This window comes from Atta colombica, unplaced genomic scaffold (assembly GCF_001594045.1).
Source record: "Atta colombica isolate Treedump-2 unplaced genomic scaffold, Acol1.0 scaffold10, whole genome shotgun sequence".
Classification (NCBI taxonomy): Eukaryota; Metazoa; Arthropoda; class Insecta; order Hymenoptera; family Formicidae; genus Atta; species Atta colombica.
The window spans coordinates 79,682-98,992 of NW_017259184.1; the positions used below are offsets into that span (position 1 = coordinate 79,682).

Sequence of the window (19,311 nt, forward strand, 5' to 3'; positions counted from 1 at the left end):
ACATTAGAAGGGAAAGTAGTGCTGCTGTTTTTGAAACAAAAATTTCGTAAAAAAATAAAAGTAAAAAATTAACTTATTGATACTACAAAATAGCAGCATTGTGATCTTTATATATCTTTATATAATAAATTATACTATCTTAATTAGTTTTAATTTTAAATTCTCTATACAAGAAGCATGTCAAGAGAGTCCGGAAGTCTTCTTAGAATTAACAAACGACGTTCGAAATCTCAAATTTGTAATTAATTGTAATTAATTCATTAAGTCAGTAGATTATTGTGTGCTTCTCTTTTAAATCCTTGTATCTTAGATTATAATCAAAATTTTTAGATAGCATTTATTCTTTTTATCTCTACTTTCAACCTTTATCTTTCTTTTCTTTTTTAGATGTCTCTTTCCAGCGTTAACTAAATTTTCAAAGAATGACTTATTTTATCCCTAAATTACGCCCTAAAAATTTTAAAATTCGAGCATTGCAAAGATTTAAATATAAAAAGTGCGTAAAGACTTAATGTTTAAATTAATTATGTATGTTTAAATTAATTATATATAAAGAGGAATGGAATTATTAAAGGTACAATACACGAGAATTTATATAAAAAGGGATAATTTTTATAATCGAAGCTTTACATACGCTTCCCAATTTCCACATGGCAACGAAGAAGACGTACATATATCTTCCATCCTATATAAATTAATTTATGTCGTACAGTTGATACACATGTACAATCCTCTTTCATAACTTATAATTATTTCCTTTTTCACATTATAATATATACAGGGTGTCTCTTAAGATCGGTCGGGACCACATTGGGGGAGAATGGATCAAAAAGACAAAAAATTCTTATACTATTTTGAGATACTCGCTGTAGTTTTCGAATTAGAAAAGGAAACGTCTAAGCCAATATGCGGTTAAGCCGCGCCGCGCGAATTTGTAGGACGGCCCATACTCGAGCGACGACATGCAGGGAGAGGGAAGTTGCGTGTTACCTAGCATAGCCTGGCATGGCGATCCTATGTGTTTCGCCGCATCGCGCTTACACTATCCAAAAATGTTATTTTAGCTGAAGTTTTTCTTATCATTATAAATCACGATTATTTAACACGATTAAATACATTTTAATACAATTATAGATATGTTAAGCGATGTAATTAATTAGACATGCATTATGCAAAGCGTATGCTGATCATCGCGATACCTTTCCGCTTGCTTTATTATACGATGTTTTTATTTAATTATGCTTCGAGACAGACTTCGTCAGAGTTATCGCATCGTTTTATATTATATTTAATCGGAGTTTTATTTTTTGACATATTAATGCATGTACACTTGAAATTATAATATAAGCGTAGATAGCTCCTACATTATAAATCCAGATGTATTATTTTTCCATGTATAATGACGCATTTGAGGCTTTTTTTCACATGTTTCTTGCCGTTTAACAAGTTTAATTATACCATTAAAAACGTTCTTAAATTTTATTAAGCTTTAATGTTCACTGATGAATAAAATTTAAATTTTCTTTCACTGAAAAGATAATTTATGTATACATTAATGAGATGTTTAAGTTTATAGTAACTGAAAACTTAAATGTATTGAAAAACACTAATTGAAAATTGAATGTTTTAGTTTATTTTCATTAAACTATCCATCAAATTTAATGCCCATGTTCATTACATTAAAAAAATCTGTAACTTACAAAGGTCAATTGTCCCTCTCCGATTTTAATGAGCAATATGTTATTTTTCAGACAAAAATACATATTTTTTTATACGTGCCCATACGCACTTTTAAAGGGTGAAACACTCCTTGGAAAAAAATTATTTTTTTCTTTTGTAGCGAATATCATTGGAAAAATCGGTATTTCTCTTTCGAAGCGAATGTCGCTGGAACTGTAAGAGATAGAAAAAAATTTTCAGAAAATAGAATGGCGTCCTATAATAAAGCAAGCGGAAAGGTATCGCGACGATCAGCATACGCTTTGCGTAATGCTGTAATTAATTACATCGCTTAACATATCTATAATTGTATTAAAATGTATTTAATCGTGCTAAATAATCGTGATTTATAATGATAAGAAAAACTTCAGCTAAAATAACATTTTTGGATAGTGTAAGCGCGATGCGGCGAAACACATAGGTCGCCATGTCAGGCTGTGCTAGGCAACGAAGCGCTACTTCCCTCTCCCCGCGCCGCTCGAATGTGGATCGTCCTACAAATTCGCGCGGCGCGGCTTAACCGCATGGCTTAGACGTTTCCTTTTCTAATTCGAAAACAACAGCGAGTATCTCAAAATAGTATAAGAATTTTTTGTTCCCTTTGATTCATTCTCCACCCCCAATGTGGCTCCGACCCCTCTTAAGAAACACCCTATATATATTGTACATATATATATATATATTTACATAACTGCTTCTATCCTTTTTCTTCTTCTCCTTCTCACGCTTGATATAAAGAACAAAGTCAACGAGGAGAAAACATAGGAGACCATACATTCATGCATACATATAATACACAAATTCATTGATTTTCTTAACTTACACGATTTTTTATTCCCGTTTTCGACCTCTGCCGCAACGAAGTTACTTCATCCGCAAAAATAATTTATACAACGAGAACTTTCGCCTTGTCAAACATTCAGCATTTTCTCTCTGATCTTCCTTCATCCCTGTCATTCTCTTTTTCTCTCTGATTTCTACTAGATCGAAAAATAGAGGGGATGACCATATCTTATTTGGGGTTGTATATACCTTATTTATAAACATTTGTACCTAGATCTGCGTTCGTTCGCTCAGGCAGTCGCGTAATATGTTATACGATGCGATACGATTAACGATCTTGAAAATTACATAGAAAGAAAGCTTTTGCTGAAATACCTAAAAATATCATTACTTTCTAAAGTTTTTAGAGTGAATTGTCATTCTAAAGAGTGAAATCTCTTAAGGTATTTCTCCGAGAAATTGAATTTCTATAGATTTTGTTGAAATTTGGATATTATGTTTAAAATAATTTTATCTATACATGGTTAAAATTTCAAAGACTCAACATTGTTAAAAATGTAACTACGAGCTTCCTTTACATGTAAATGAAGCTCGTGGTTATGAATGAAAAATTAAAAGTAATGAATGATTTACCTGCACTGAAAAAAAATATAGTCAATTTTAATAAATATTTAGTTGAATACTGTCACTAAATATTTATTAAATATAAAGATATTTATTTGATACAAGAAATGTTAATTTGATTTAAAATGATTTAACAATCATTTTTTTTATTGAACAAATATTTACTTATTGTAAGTAAATGTTTAATTGGCAGTATTGAATTAAATATTTATTAAAATTAACTATTTTTTTCTCAGTAAAAATTAAATTATAATAATTACTTAAATGTATATATATGTAATAAACATGTACATTAAATTTATGAAAAATATATTCAATTTCATGTACATGTACACAAATATACTTTTTAGTTATAAATACATTAAATTGAATGTAATGTCATGAAATTAATTAAATTCAAATTGTGTAACTTAAAAGTATATTATATTTCATGAAATTTTTAACAAGCGGTGTCGAAATGGAGATATTCACTTTCAAAGTTTCGAAATTTTTATTTTTAACACGTAAATTCCTATATCAAGTCTTGCCGAAGTAACATTTTAATATTTTGCGACAAAAATAAAAAAAAAGATACAGATTTTTTTTTAAATGAATATATAATGTAGAATATTATAGAAACTTAAAAAAAATGGAGAGGCCTAGCGATGGCATTTCTGAATTAGAGTAGTTTAAATTTGCAATCTCCTTTGAAGTCTCCTTCGTACGCCGAAGACAGAGACATGTTGCTGTCACATTTCATTGTCTTTAGTGCAGATTAGTTTCGTGCACACAGATAGGACATTTATGCATGTGTGCATACGTTCATCTTAAAAGTTTCTCTCTTCAGAAAGCACGCGCGGAGAGACATATTCGTAGTTTGTGACGCGATTAATTTTCTAGCGTGATTGTAGCTGGAAAAATACCTTAAAGATTGAAAATTGAGTCATTGTTTTTCAAGACTGACTCATTTTTCTTCTTCATATTTTAGAGTAAAATTCCACTCTACAGAATTTAGAGATATAGATCTGAAAATAATTTTGTTGGAACATCAAAATTATGTAGGAAATTATGTAGGAAATTTAAATATAACAAGACTGTAAAAAAAATTTAATATTAGCAATTAACTTAAGCGTCATATATAATTATTTTGATAAGTGAACAAGATATTATCTAGCTAAATTTTTAGATATTTCAACAAAACTTTTTTCCGTGTCTATGTCGGATTTCTTTTGTCTAGATCGATTCTCTATGCCAATCTTTCCTAACTGAGCTTTTTCTTTATAATTTTCTTTCTACTTTAACTCGCTTTGTGACTGAAAAGATAAATAATATATTTTCATAGGATATATGCTATTAAACTAAGGATTATAATCAAAAGGAAAATTTTGGAATAAAGAGAAGGTTCTTCCTTGATATTACTCTCTCTAAATATTTTGGAGTAGAAATTTTACTTTAAAGAGTGAAAATCGAATTCATCTTGAAAAAGAATGACTCAATCTTCAATCTTTAAGAGTAAGATTTGGCTTACAAAGTGAGATTCACTCTGACGCTCATTTCCATTGTAGATTAATTTTTTAATCTTATTCAGCTAACTTTTTCTGGTTCCAAGAACTAAAACTAAATAGAATTACATTGACAGAAATGTTCATAAAAGTTGTAGAGAGTAAAGGAAATCGCCAGTACGTGAATGTACGTACGTCAATTGTTCAATTTTCACTTCAAACAACGAAGGTCCGAATAATCGAACATGCATTGTCAAACCTTCGCACTGTTGTTAGAGGAAAAAGATGTGCAACGAAAAAGCGAACATGGAAGCGCAATGTTTATCATCAACACCGCTCTAAAATTTGTTAACGACTTATCGGAACAATAAGCCTTTGCTTTCCGACATTTTATCTTGGGATAACATAAATAATAAAGTTATATAGAATTAAAGAATTTTTTTACTGATTAATATCGTTCGCCGTGTATAAGCTATCTTAACGAGATATTTCGTCGATGCGAGTGTGCAAACGATTGTCTGGAAGAATTAATTTTATACCCAGAACATATATATATTCTCTAAATTCTTTGAAATGGCATCTCACTCTAAAGAGTGAAAATTGAGCCAATCTTGAAAAAAAATGCCTTTATAAGAGATTTCTCTCTTTAGAATGAGATTCACTCCATAAGTTTTAGAGTAGAAAAACGCGTTTTTCTCTCTGTCTCTATTAGCACTTATTCCAAAACTTATTAAATAGCGATTCATTCCTTCATTTTCTCTTCTTCTCTCTTCTCAAATTAGCGAGATTCCCGGCTTTCAAAATATTATATTCTAAATCCAGGAGAGTAGTGAAATTACACAGTAAACAAACTGATGATATTTGTTGTCATTTTGACGTCAAAATGACATTAAAGACATTTTAATGTCAAAATGACAATAAATAACATCCGCTTATTTGCTGACTAATTCACATCATGATACACCTATTAAATACGTATACTAAATTGATATTCTTTCTCATCTTTTTCTTATTCTTGTTCAAATCGAATAATTCACTTCGTTTTCTATCATTCATTGCTCCTGAAGATTTTTGCTTTTTTTTTCTTTTAAATATTTGTTTTGACATAAAGCTATAATGCATTATTTTTACTTCTTTTTATCATCGATTTTCCGATCATCTAACTCGTAATATACCTAATTATTTTTTTTCTCATTCTCTTCTTAATTATACTATATAGATTTCCATTTTCCAAGAGTATTTTACCCTGTTATCTTGGAATTTATTTTTTTATTTATTCTTTTAGTATAGGGAACACTTACTCATACTAAAAATTCCTTACGTCATATATTCCATAGATTTGTCTGACAAATCACACGAGCTTCGGAAAAAGGACAGGAGATATAGACAACAGAAAGTGGAAAAAATGTCACAACGTTCCTCCGCATTCTTTTTTCAGCTTAATGCACAGTTTTTTTAACATTCTCATTTTAACGCTAGCATCGTAAAAGCGCATATCGTGCAGCTGGCACTTCTGGCTTCTCATTTGCATCATTAAAACGAAAGCCTCGAGAGAAGGAACGAAGCGACTGTCGTGAAAAGTGTTAGCAGAATACAACATCTCTCATGAAATCACGCAGAAAAGGAAAGGACAATGAAAATCTTTCTTGGGGGATTTAAAAGCTATTGATATACACTTGGCAGTGTTAAAAAATACTTATATGGCTTGACACGAACGGTCGCATTATCACCGGATAAAGGAACCAGCTAACTTCGAGCGACTTGCTCAAGTATCTCGGAAGCGACATCTAAAGATGCAACATGAGGAACGACGGAAGAATACCATTGTCGGTAGAAAGGAAGATTTATGACAATCTCTCAGTCTCCTCGCAGACTGAAGTGTAGAAGCCAATGCTTCGGTGCAATCGATCTTGACTCGTTTAGACTTCATTCATCCTATTATACAAGTAATAATTTTTCAATTATATCTTGTACTAAAAATATTAAACACATACATTTTATACATACATTTTGTAATTAATAAATAATGAACTTAAGAAATATATACATTTTTTCCTAATATTTTGCCTGAATTTATATGCATCCATAAGCTATTTTTTAATAAAGTTGAAAATTTTTTAGTTATAAAAAATCCTAATAGAAATGGAATCCTTGAGAAGTGTTAATTTTATAATTGGAAAAGCAGTTCTCATTACAAATTTGACTTAAAGTAACACACACTGCTAGCCAAAAATTCGAAACTACATATAAGATTCAAAAATATTCTTGTGAAATACAATTTAAAAATAGTGAAACTATTTAAAAATAGACATAATATTTAGCATATCATTATTAATTAAAAAAAAATAGATTACGGTTATATAGAGCTTTTTTCCCCAAAACTAACAATAAACTATAAGCTATTTTAAAAGAGACGGAAAATTCTTTAAAAAATAAATAAATATATTATCTACATTACTTAAAAAATTGATTAAATAAATTAATTATATATTAAATATATATTAAGAAGGTTACGAAGTAGAAACAAAAATGTAAGTGCTAAGCAAATATAATAAGCGTTAAAACAAATTAAAACAAAAATAAATAGACATGAATATAAAACAAATGGCGTTTCGACTCCAATCGGGTCATTATCGATATATTAATGTTAGACGTATAAAAAACTTCCAATAAATTAATAATATAAATATATTTAAAATAGCAACGACTTATAACTAAAAATTATAATCTACGAAAATAAAAACTTTTGTAATTAAACTGATTGCAGCTGGATGTACAAAAAGGTAATAAAATAACATTATGGTTATCGCAACAGTATTAAAAATATTGCTATTGTATCCAATGGAGATCATCTTTGTAATTGTCTGGTACAAAGAAAACGCTATAGACATGTCGCAATATGTTAGTTAATATATTAAGTTCATATTGATGAGAAAAATAGCTAATAAAATAGTAACCAAATGATTACCGTTTTGGATATCAAGGAAGCTCCATCACAATTTGTTGATTTATTTTATTGTTGTATATATATCGATATATTGTTTGTATTTCGAGTTTTAAACCTTTTATTCCTACCAATATTTTTATATTCTGATTGATATCATTTTATTTAATATTGAAACTAATTTTAAGACTGACTGCTTTTTGAATCTTAAATTTTTAAACAATCGATATTATATTTTTTCACATTCTGACTGATGTTATTAATACTTAGCATTGAAAATATTTTGAAGACTGTTTTATCTATTTTTTAGCTATTTTTCATCACACGTAACATGAACTTAATATTAATTAACTAACATATTGTGATATGTCTATAGTGAGTTTTCTCTGTACCATGTTGCAGACAATTACAAAGATAATCTCTATTGAATACAACAGCAATATTTTTAATACCAATGCGATAACCATATATAATATGTTATTTTACTACCTTTTTATATCCAGCTGAAGTCAATACAATTACAAAAATTTTTATTTTCGTAGTTTGTAATTTTTAATTATAGGCTGTTGCTATTTCAAATATGTTTATACTATTAATTTATTGAAAGTTTTTACACGTCTAACATTGATAATGACCCGATCAGAGTCGAAACGCCGTTTGTTTTATATTCATTTCTATTTATTTTTATTTTAATTTGTTTTAGCGCTTACTAATATACTTGCTTAGCACTTACATTTTTTTTGTGTTTTCTTAGTTTTAACCCTTCTTAATATATATTTAATTAATTTATTATCTAAACCGTTCATGCGTTGAACACATCATGCGTTTTTGATTAAATAAAGCTATTTCGACAAAATAAGTATGTATTTTTTAGTAGTACTTTTTATTAAAAATATTTTTATAGGACTTTAATTTTTTATGTTACTTTTTATTTTATTATAAAATAATAAATAAAATAATAAAAATGTTAAATTATAGTCCTTAAGTCTGATTTTCTTTCATGCAGTAAAAAATTTTAACTAAAATTCCGGAAAAAAATGTTTCATGTATAATTATATATAATTATATATAATTATATAAAATTATATATAAAATGTGTCTAAATATATAACATTTGTTTCCCAAGATCTTAAGCTCTTAGGTTTTTTGTATAATGTAGATACAAGTATTAATTATTTGCCTCTGGCAATAAGAGTTTACATCATTAATAAAAAAAGGTCCAGTTTTGTATCAATATTTTTTCAGAGAATCTCGTTGCTGAAACTAATGATGCTTTCCAGCAAGCGACACAGTGTGACACACATAATGATCATATCATCTTCGTTTAACATTAGTAAACAACAAGGATGTAATGATTCATTATGTTACACTGTGTATCATCTATGTCTCTTGTTGGAAAGTATCCTAAATCTATAATATATAAATATACTCATGTCCGTTTCTATCAATGTAATTTAATTTTAATCTCGATTCAATTAACTCTTTTTCAATTCCATCAAAAGAGTTAGTTAAAAGATTAAATCAAAGAACAATGTATGATCTGTAGTATGGAATCAACTCAGCGCGAAAAGAGAATGCGCGATTCAAACAAGCTTGCAAATGAATAAATAAATTTGTTTCAATATATGCGAATAGTGTCACAAATTCAAACGAATCAAGAATCATTACATCGAAGAATATGTTTCATCTTTTCTTTTATCAAAAGAAAGTGGCTCACTGCATTCGTTCATGTTCATTTGTTTATCTTTGCTAGTTTAATCTGGATCGATCCATCTTTGCATCCATAGTCACACAGTTCAGATCCTACAAGTCTACTCGACAGACCGATCTCGGCGCTCACCAGTTTCGCAGTTTTCCCTCACTCTTTTCTGATACGCACACATATTTCCCATCTCTCTAAAAGGAAAGTAGAACGCTTTAACGTTACTCACACTCAGGCTTCAAGTATACCGACTTGACCGTCTCAGAAATACAAAATATCTTTATATATAGTCTTTCTGAGTCGATCATAACATAATACATTTATCGAAATACGATCATTGATGAGCTTTAACAAGTCAATACAGAGATTACAATCGAAGATCTAGTCAATAATGTATATAAAATGGTCCACGAGAGTAGAGAGAAAGAGAGAATGAAAGAGAGAACACGCGAATAACTTTTAAATTCGAAGAAGTTGGATACAATTTGTACAATTTTAAGAGAAAAGTTCAGAATTTTATTCGGGTGTTCCCGTTTCCGGTAGGATCTTTTCTCTGTTCTAGAAAGTTGAAGAATATGAAAGAAACGAGTATTCTCTCTTTGTCTTACAATTTTAGTAATCTTCATTTACCCATACCAACCAGCGCCTCGTCCATAAGTTCGTCGTCGGTGATGCAAGGTGACGCGGACGAATGGGGTGAGGGTGGGATCACTCGGGGACTCGGTGCCGGACTCTTGACAATGTGCACACTGACGGACGGACTAGCAGCAGGCGGGAACGGAGCAGGAAGTGGCGGCGGAGGCGGTGGCGGTGGCGGTGTATTGCGACGCACCGTCGGCGCTGCCTGGGTCATCGCCCGCTCCGGAATCGTCGTCAAATGGTGCTGCGTTAACGACACTGGCAGACCATGGCTTCCCTTCGTCATAGAATCTTTGTTCGCCGCGGAGAAGTCCAATAGCATCTCCGCCGCAGCTGCCGCTGCCGCCACTTCCTGTTCACCACTACCATTACTGCCACCACCGCCGCCGCTGTCGGACGTCATGACGGGATTACCGTCTGATGAAGTCGCGACGCTGGCTAGCGACGAAAAAATCAACGATGATGAAGATGATGATGATGATGAGGAAGATGATGATAACGATGCGGATGATGTCTGCTGCTGTTTCTTCTCCTCTACGGTGATCTTATTATATTTAGTTTGCAGAACTGCCTGGTCAGCAGGTTTGGTACTCAGATTTAGACTCTCGGCAACGATAGCGCCACTCGACGCGGTTGAGGTGTTGGAGCTTGTCATGGTTCCATAGGACTTGGCGCCTGATGACGTCAACTGATCGGAAACGTTACTCTTGGAGAGAATTCCACCGACGTTTGTGTCATCGATCTTACCGAGAAATTGCTGACCAGTGGATGTTTGTCTCATTCCTAAATCTTTGCACGAGTCGCGGGATGGTTCATTATCCACCATCGGTTGGATGCACAGATTCGTAGGTACATCGGAATCAGCAGTCGATTGTGGAGGCAGCATCAAACCGGTGTTCTCCCCAACGAGATTCAAAGATATCGCGCTGGCAGCGGATGTTGTGATCGACAGATTGTCTGGTTTATTTTGCGAATGGTCCCGTCTTGATTGATCGTCTGGCTGTGATGATTTGGATACTGATACAGTGATATTGGACAGACCAGCGATCTTGCTCTGTTCTTGTTTCAGACCATCGAGGGTCTGTTTAGTGGAATCGGGCAGTATCGACAACTTGTCCGATGATTTGTTCTTATCGGCATCAGCGACATTCGCACGAGCCGACAGTTTCGGTATCTGAAACTTAGTGTCTAGTTGCTTCATTAGACCTTCCATCATTAGTTGAGGTGGCAAACTTGGCGGAAGGTTAGAGATAGACGCGTGCGCTGCTAGCAACTTGAACGCGCGCTCGCTTTCGCTCTCTTCGCGCAGAGCGGATGGGCTCGATTTTCTGGCATCACCGAGGCCTTTCGACGCAAATATTCCCTTGTCGCCAGATTTTGAGATTCTAGGTTTATCTCGACCACGGCTCAAATCAGTCACACCAGAACTCGTCTTCGGTGAACCAGAAGCTTTGGAGGATGAACTCTTTGATAAGGGATTTCCTCCAACGCCTCCTGTTGCAGATGCCGTGATACCCGCACCAGTGCCAGTATTCGTCGCGCCCGAAGAAGAAATAGCGGATTTCATACCGGCGGCGGCCAACATCATCTTCGTGGGTAGCATTTTCTGTGTAGCCTGTAACGTTTGTGGCTTCTTTGATGCCGGTCCAGAATTTACACCAGGTTTGAGACCCGTATGTGTCTTTGGCGAACCATTGTTGCCAGTGATTACGTTACTGGATGATGATGATGACGATGATGAAGAAGCCACGGACGATAAAGAGCTCGAAGATGAAGTTGCCGCCATTGATCCCGATGACGACAGCTTCAAGTTGGCGGCTTGCTTAGAATCTTTAGTACGAGTTTTGTTGATAGTAATCTTTATCCCATCTGAGCTGTGCTTCACCATGTATTCGCCGGGATTCTTCGTATCTATGGACGCATTTTTGGTGACACAAGATTTTCCTCCTTCTCCAATAGTCTTTCCTCCACTCGACGACGATGAACCACTGCCGCCAATATTCTTCTCTTTCTGTCCAGCGCTACTCATTCCACCAGTACTGCTAAGACCGGAGGATCCACTGCCTTTCACGTTACCTCCACCGTTTCCACAAGCATCCGTTTCGGTACAATGCTGAGCATTTTTCAATTTGTCGATCACGGCATTGAGAGAACTTTTGCGATTTCGTGCCTGCTGGGCTGCAATCGCAGATTTGCTTGCTGCATCGACCTGACCAGATGGTGGAGTACTTCCGCCAGAAGCTTGCAGAGAAGAGACTTGGGTGGCTTCGCTGCCGGGGGAAATCATCTCTAGCTTCATTTTACTGCTGGAGGATTTGGTCTTGGGACTCTGATGGCCGCTACCTGAACCACCAGATGAACTGACGGATGACGTTCGTCTATCTTTATCTCCACGACCGGAGGAATCTTTACTGGAGGACGAAGAAGAAGACTTGACTTTGGATGGGGTCGTTGCTGAGTCAGAAGAGCTACTGCTGCTGCTCTTACTAGATGGCGAGTTTGCCGCTGATTTTAAGGCGGACATACTGGGTTTGCCACTGCTTGCAGCCGAACTACCATGTTTTGGAGACGAAGTGTTGCCATGTTTCGGGCTCGCACTAGCAGGGACCGGAACGGATACCGCTACGGACGGCACGTTGCCCACTGTATTGGGCACCGTAGACACCGATAGCGACATCGGGACCGACATAGGAACCACTGAAACGTTCGGCGCGTTGTGCTTCGGACTGCTGCCATAGACAGGCGAGTGCTTTGGACTTTGAACTGGTTTACCACAAGTTGCTGCTGCCGATTGACCGGCCTTCAAGGTAGGACTGGACTTACCTACAAGTGTGGCGAGCGAACTTGAGTGAGTAGGTGAAGGACTGAATTTCCTTACAGCTGCGGGCGAAGTAGGCCGCGAAGATGAGCAGCTCAAACCAACACCAGCACTACCACCGCTCGGTGGTGATTGCTCGGTGCTAGGCTTGATACTCACTGACACTGGTTTCGAGAGTGGATCTTGTTGCTGTTTGCCACCCGATGGGACTTTGTCCGGTGGACCCATCGGACCGTCCTCTCGTTTACGTTTGCGCCGTTTCTCCAGTTTGCTTCCACCACTCTTAGTATCCTCAGAACTGCTTTTGCTACTGCTACTGCTGCTTTTTCCGCCACCACTCTTCCGTTCGCTTCGCTGCCGATCTTCCGTTGCGCTTGTCAGACTGCCGGTTTTCGGAGACGGTGTTGGACCGGCGATCGGAGTGATGGTGATTGAGCTCGGTAGATTAGTCTGCGATGGCGATGAGGCGATAGGTATGATCTCGATGCCAGGTCTCCTTTCCAAACCCATACCAGTCAATACGGAGTTATAGTTGGTGGTGCTCGCTTGATCCAGATTACCGCACGAAATTGGAGTGATACTTACTGATGGTGGTACCGGCAGACCTTTGTTACCATTACTCGTTGTCGATGTCTCGTCAACGAATATGTTCGTTGGACTCGATTTCTTTTCCTCGCTACCACCACTACTTCGATTCTTCTTCGATTTGCGCGTCGATGAGGATTCACGCATCTTTATCAATTCCTCTACTTCTTGTTGTGGTTGTTGCTGTTGTTGCTGCTCCGTGCTACTATGTTGCACTTCCATGATCTCACTGTCTTTCTCGGAATTGTCGAGATCGTAATCTGAGGCACTCTTATCGAGTATATCGGTAGTATCCAAATTTGAAAAATCCATACCACTTGTCAAACTAGTAGCTGAGGTAGGTGTAGATGTTCTAGTCTCTGCGAGATTCTCTCGACTCGTGGGCGTTCCCAACGGTGTGGAGTTTTCTGAACTTGAACTCTCCAGCAGGATTTCCGTCGCGGTGTTATTATCTCCGCCGTCGCTCTTTCGCTTGGGACTACGCCAAAGCCCGTCCGTACCAGTTTTCCTTTTGCGCGTCTTCTTGCCACGCTCATTCGTGTTTGAATTACTAGTTAGGGAGTTTTTTGCTTGTCCGAGCAATGCACCAAGCTGTAACGGGTTCAACATAGAAGTAGAAGTGCTGTTCGTCCCAGTGGTACTCATTGTCATTGTCGTCGTATCGGATTGGCCGGAATACGACGGAAAACCGATACTATTTTCCGTTCCGGCATCTAAAAAAGACTGCTGCTGCTGTTGTTGCTGCTGCTGCAATTCGCTGCGATTCGCTGACAACTGCTGTTGCTGCGTTTGTCTGCCTCCCATACACCCGTTGTTACCGTTATTCAAACCGGGCTCTTGCTTTATTTTCGTCTCGCCATTCGTAAAGTCCGGCATACCGGACGCGGTACCGGATGCGTTTTGTCCGGTCTGATCCTTACCACCGGATCCTAAATTGAGATTGTAGCTACCATTGCTGCTGCCACTACCGCTAGTCAAACTATTCATCACCGCGGGCAAAGAACGACCCTCCCAGATTTTTAATAGCATTCGCATAGTCAACGGGATGCTGAGGCAACGTTGCAGCACTCTACCGCTGAGATCCGATGTCTGTTCAACGTTCGTTGTCATACTCATGCCATACAACCGGCACTTAAGCATCGATATGTCTGTCAAGTCCAGTTCCGCGGTGGCCATTGTCTCTTCGTACGGATGTTCCACGCTCACGCTGATGTGTTGCCACGAAAGGGCGCTTACTTCAAGTATGGTAGTATGTTCTGGATCCTGACGTGCCATGGGCCGCACGCAGCTCGCGACTAGACAATTAAACAGCGCCTGCTGCCGCAGGTATACCAAGATCTGCGGCACATGTGCGGGATGCGTGAATGGGATACTACATACCAGTACACCCTCCATGTTCTTATTTTCTGTCATGAAGTAACAGTGTTGTTGATCTGGTAAGGTCTGCAAGAGAAAGCAGTATGATGAATCGGATATAAAGCTAGGATATTTCTATTATAATCTGTTACTTACCACATATAAGCCTCTGTTGTTTCGACAATCCAGCTGACCGTCGCTTGCATGCTGTATTATCAGACTGAGCAACGGATGTGGCGCGGAGATGTCGCCGCACTCGAGCTCCGTGACTTTCTGTATCCTCTTCACTAATTCCATGCAGATAGGCATCTTCTTGACGAGTTTCAGCACAAAGCAAGCTGGCAACATGGAGGAATTTGTACTGGTCAGCGGAGCATATGAAGGAGTGCTGAAAGAAAAAGGTAATGATAAAGAGCAAATTCATTTTATTGAAACTTGGATAAATTCGAAATGTAAATAACATAAAGAAATAAAAATATAAAAGATAATAAAAAATTTCTTATAGCTCATTAGTTTTTTAATATTTAACTTCAACATAGTATTGTTTAAATTGCAATGGAGATTCAATGCACAAAAAAATCAATTGCAAATTAAAAGTAAGTTTGACACCAAGTTTAATTAATACAACGACAGATAAAGAAATCAAATTTTTCTAGCTATTCTAAAGTTCTTTCGCTTCAATGCCAATATTTCATTCAACTTATTTTAATATAAGATAAAAAGTCTTGATAAATATTAAGTTTTGATCAATTAATTTTTTTTTTTGACTCACATACAAAATGGGTTTCGCTAATTTTATAACAAGAAGGACAAAGGATAAAGAAACAATCAACTGTTAGACATACTTATAGTTATTCAACTGTTAGATATATTTATAGTTATTCAATTTTCAAACAACAAAGAAATAAAACTTGATCTTACCTCTTGCCCGTGGGACTTCGATTCACAGTTATGATACTAGAAGTAGGCAGCTTGTGACCCGTTGATCCTTCCATACAAACAGTCACGGAGTGTCCGATCTTTCTTTTAATGATAGTATCAGAATTCAGAGCGTCATAAGTTCGATTTTCTTCGTCGATTAAATCGTATGGCGAGACGAAATATGTCAATTTCATCGGGTGACCGCCTCGTCTTCTTTCCAGAATTCCTAAATAAAAGAACGTATAATTAAATACATAACCAAAGTGCATATAAATCTGCAAATTTATAGCACAAAAAATAAATAGTATAGAAGATAGATAAAATCATACTTTTATATGTAAAATACAAAAATTAGTATATGTCAAGTCGCTAACCAACGGGACTCTTGTGAACCAGATTAAACGGCTCTTTCATGAATGTCTGCAGCTGTGCCAGAATACCCAGATCAGCCTCGAGGGACTGCAGGGCGCTGAATGCCTTGCATTTTACTTTCTTATCGGCATTCAGCTGGTAGATCGACGCCAATCCTTCCAGTTGCGTGGTGAAATCGACGAAATCACCATGCGACAAAGCCGAGGCGAGTGCTTCGCAACTCTGAAACAACAATTTTCAAAATTCATAAAGACATTTAATAAGAAACTATATGTTTCTTATTAATAATGTCGATAATTCTTACCTGTTGTTCACTTTTTCCCTCATGGTGGATTTTAACGTCCCTAACAAGACCTGATGGAGGCTCTAATAAGACCTCCAAAAAGAACATGTCGGAGGATATGAATATTTCCGTGCCTGGAGGACCAGACATCATGAACTTTAATCTGTGTAATGAGATAATTGTTTATATTTAAGCTCAATTTATTTTATATTGTATAAGAATTACCAAACAATGAATGAATGGTCGCATTCAGCAAACTCAACTGTTACGATCTTTGAGCGCTCGCTGCTATTGATGTCTCTTCTAGATCATCCAATAGCAGCGAACTGCTCATAGCGTTCACAGATTCGCTCCGCAACTGAATTTGCTGAACGCGACCAATGTTATTAATTCTTACCAGATGACAAATACTCACCCCAGCTGTCTTGCTAAGCTCTCTAAACGCTCTACCATGGATTGGAAAGAAGTGACCTTGATAGAATGCTGCAGGGTGTCCAAACATTTCTGCAATTGATTCTTTTCTATGCTGTCAATCGCGAATCGCTTATCCTGTATATCAAGAAGTCATATTTATACTTCAGCAAGCTTCAAAATGACAAAATAAGTAGAAATCACTCACTAGCATGGCCATGCGCATGTTTTTAGCAGTTTCCACCAAGGGTTTATATGTGGAAGACTTGGAACGCAATTTTTCCATCAGAAATTCCATTTGCCATTCCTTGCCCTTATCGGAGGCAGATCCTCCTCCGGGTGAAGGTTGCCCCACTGTGAAAAGTTTCTAATATACTGAAGATATTGAGACTAATACCTTTGTAAATATATTATTCCTCTTACTGGTTCACATTTATAATTCCGAATATTGCAAACAATGATTTTCATTTAGAAAATAAAATCAAGGTTTTCTATACACACAAAAAATATTACCAGTAAACTAAATGCATTACTTTGATACAAATTAATTTCTTTTATATAAATGTACAGCAAATAAATATTACTGCATTTTATCATATTAATTAAAAATTTCAAAAAGTCCATCCACGAATAAAAAGAATTGAAATTATACAAAAATTGCATGCTGTAAACTAGTTTATAGAAGCTGCACACTATTATTAGTAGGACATATAATAATTTCAGAAATAAAAGGAAAATTATATAGATACAATTGTGAATACAAATTATATAAATACAATTATATATGTAATTGCATAAATATAAATCATATCAAGACAAACACATTGCAATGTAAATACACTGCAATGTCTTTAAAAGATATATCATTTTAAATCGAACATATGAATAATTCTGTCAATTAATCATCCATTGATTTATAATTTCACGGACTGCAAACAAGACTTAGAAGCCAAATCGAGGTCTCCTGTACATACAAAATATTAGTTGCTAAGTGCTATAAATTCACTGCTAAATACATTGCTAAATTACCAAGAATCCCTTCAGAAATAAAAGCAAAATACAAGTACAATTGTGCACCAGTAAATACACACTGTAAACTGCTTTGCAGGACACAGCATTTTAAATAAAGGATATTAATAATTCTGTCAATTAATTAATCTACCACAGACTGCCTAATTTCACGTGTTGTAAAACGATTTTCGAGCTTTAGGTAGCACTGAATCGAGTTCACGCCTCGTGAAAAATCTCCCTCCGAACAAGAAATATTCCTCACCGTGGGGTTTCTGCCCGTTGGTCGCATCCATGTGCTTCGGTGATTGGCACGGATGCGTCCGCGATGATTCGCGGTGTTTTGTGCCTCCTTATACAGCACGCTATCGCAAAATCGCGATACTACGCGCGGCGGCCTGACTGGCCATGGCAAATTACAGAGCGGCCAGGTGATAACGGGAAACACGATTCCGAATGCAGTCCTTCGGATAATATCAGGACGCCAGTCTCCGTAATGTTCACCCCCTATATTCTGACACCACTTCTCTTGCGCTGTTGCTCGCAGTGCTCGCCAACAAATTCTTCCACCCACCCTAACCTAATCAAACGTAATCCTAACCTCACCTTACCCTGCGCGCATATCACCAGGTAGCGTTACTTGCTTTGTTTTGTAATATTTAAAACTTAAAATGCTACAAGAAAAATGTTACTTGCTACTTGCAAAAAAATATACTTGCTCCATTTTGTTCTATTTTTTTTATTTAACGCTACATCGCGTCGATCTTAAAAAGTTAACCACAAGTTAACTTTTTGTTCACTGAAACATATCTTACAACAGTATAGCATTACAGATATAATTACAATAATATCAATTGTCGTAACTCAAAATCGCAATACAAATATAATAAAATTAGTAGGACAAACGAGCAATTATTATAATAATCAAAGATTAAAACTAATTTATCAAAAAGGATTAAATACATCAAGAAAAGATTAAATACATGCATGTGAACATTCCACTATCAAATCTTCAGTCAAATTACAATAGAAAATAAATGAAGAGTTTGGAAACAAATTAATTATATGAAGTTTTTAATAATTAAAACGTTAGAGATGATATTAAAATATAAACAAAGATAAAAATCAATCATGAAGTCACGTCCATGATTCGACACATATTAATCATTTAATTAACATTAAAAAAAAAACCACTGAATATTCTTCTTTATACTATATCATTCTGGTCCATATTATAAACAGAAAAAGAGTAGAGGATTTAAAATTCAAGGATTTAAAATTCATGAAATAATAGAACATTTTTTAATTTAACAAACGTTTTTCTATATTACACGATATACGAAATTATACATAAATTTTTTATCTCAAATTGTTATTGCAAATTACAAGATAAACTCAAGTCAAGATAATTTCTTCGATGTACATAATCATTATAATGCATAATGATCGCAACAATATTATTATCAGAAATGCGTGGTTGCGAATCATTTATTACACAGAATCTCTTTATTGTACATAGTAAAAATAATGTATAAAAATAATCTCGGTACGAGATGTAAAATAAGTCATTCTTTTATATACACTAATCGCAAAAGCGCAATACTAGAGTCATTATAGCTTTGTCTTGTAACAATCAGACAGTGCGTATCACACGCTTACATCGCG

At 35.5% G+C, this 19,311-nt stretch overlaps 1 protein-coding gene across 1 annotated transcript; it reads right to left on the reverse strand.

Annotated features, from left to right (window-relative positions):
* Nucleotides 1-9,665: 9,665 nt before the first annotated feature.
* On the reverse strand, nucleotides 9,666-18,174 carry LOC108684442 (mediator of RNA polymerase II transcription subunit 1). The gene is made up of 8 exons (XM_018188765.1): nucleotides 17,912-18,174; nucleotides 16,847-16,992; nucleotides 16,643-16,776; nucleotides 16,249-16,390; nucleotides 15,947-16,166; nucleotides 15,573-15,798; nucleotides 14,808-15,039; nucleotides 9,666-14,738 (listed from the first exon to the last, which is right to left on the reverse strand). Exons 1-8 carry the CDS (start codon nucleotides 17,940-17,942, stop codon nucleotides 9,876-9,878), a joined length of 5,994 nt encoding a protein of 1,997 aa, XP_018044254.1. The 5' UTR covers nucleotides 17,943-18,174; the 3' UTR covers nucleotides 9,666-9,875.
* Nucleotides 18,175-19,311: the final 1,137 nt, after the last annotated feature.